At 61.2% G+C, this 936-nt stretch overlaps 1 protein-coding gene across 1 annotated transcript in view; it reads left to right on the forward strand.

Moving 5' to 3' along the window:
• The first annotated feature begins 39 nt into the window (after positions 1-39).
• Positions 40-936, forward strand: part of CWC25 (CWC25 spliceosome associated protein homolog) — an 8015-nt gene continuing 7118 nt past the window's right edge. The window contains exon 1 of the mRNA XM_031064893.1: positions 40-111. Coding sequence (XP_030920753.1) covers positions 40-111 — 72 coding nt within the window. The remainder of the gene's footprint in view (positions 112-936) is intronic.

A 936-nucleotide genomic window follows, 5' to 3' on the forward strand; every position in this document is an offset into this window, starting at 1 on the left:
GGGCAGTGGGGTGGGGGGGGGGGGGGGCGCGCCTGGAGGATGGCGCAGGGACAGCGCTCTGGGCCGGGAACCTCGGGGTTACCGGTTCGTACCCCGCCTGGCTCCAGAAAGGTAAATGGCGATTCTGTCGCAGCAGATCACAAACTCCAAACTGGGAGATCACGGCTGTCATCCCAGGAAATCAGTGCTGTTGTCCTGGGGGCCTACTGCTGTTATCCCAGGAGATCACAAGCTCCAAACTGGGAGATCACAGCTGTTATCCCGAGAGATTACCGCCGGTATCCTGGGGGATCACTGGCGCTCTATCTAGAGAGGTTCGCCAGCTCTGTCCCGGGAAATCGCCAGCTCTGACCCGCCCCGGCACAGGAAATCCTTCCTTCCGCCCGACCACGGACTGGGAGGTGCCAGATTCCGACCCAGCCGGGCACCACCGGAGTTGACGGCACCGGCAGGCTCCGGGGCAGGCTGTGCGTCACTGGACTCGGGGCCGGAACGCTTCGGCCCTGAAGATCCAAGCCAGAGGCGCTGCCCTCCCCCGGCTCCGCGCGTCGCTGTGACGGGCACAGCCGGACAGACTCGTCCCGTGGCTTTGAGTGCTTTTGAAATTACTCACTTCATCATTTCCAGGCGTTTCTTTGGTATTTCTGTAACCAGCCTCATTTGAAACAGGCTCGGATCTTGTCTGAATTCCCTGGCAGCGTCCAAGGCCAGGTGGACGGGGCAACCTGAGACAGTGGAAGGTGTCCCGTCCTTAACTATGGCAGGGGTGGAAATGGAGAGCTTTGGGGTACCTTCCCACCCAAACCATTCTGGATTCCATGAAAGGAATGAAAACCCCCCGCAGGCTCGGCACCGAGGGGCATCTCCGCCGCTTCTTTCTCTCCCTCCTCCTCCACCCGTGACGCACTGAGGAGGAAGAGGCGCAGAAACCCGAGC

Source organism: Geospiza fortis, unplaced genomic scaffold (genome assembly GCF_000277835.1).
Source record: "Geospiza fortis unplaced genomic scaffold, GeoFor_1.0 scaffold315, whole genome shotgun sequence".
Taxonomy (NCBI): Eukaryota; Metazoa; Chordata; class Aves; order Passeriformes; family Thraupidae; genus Geospiza; species Geospiza fortis.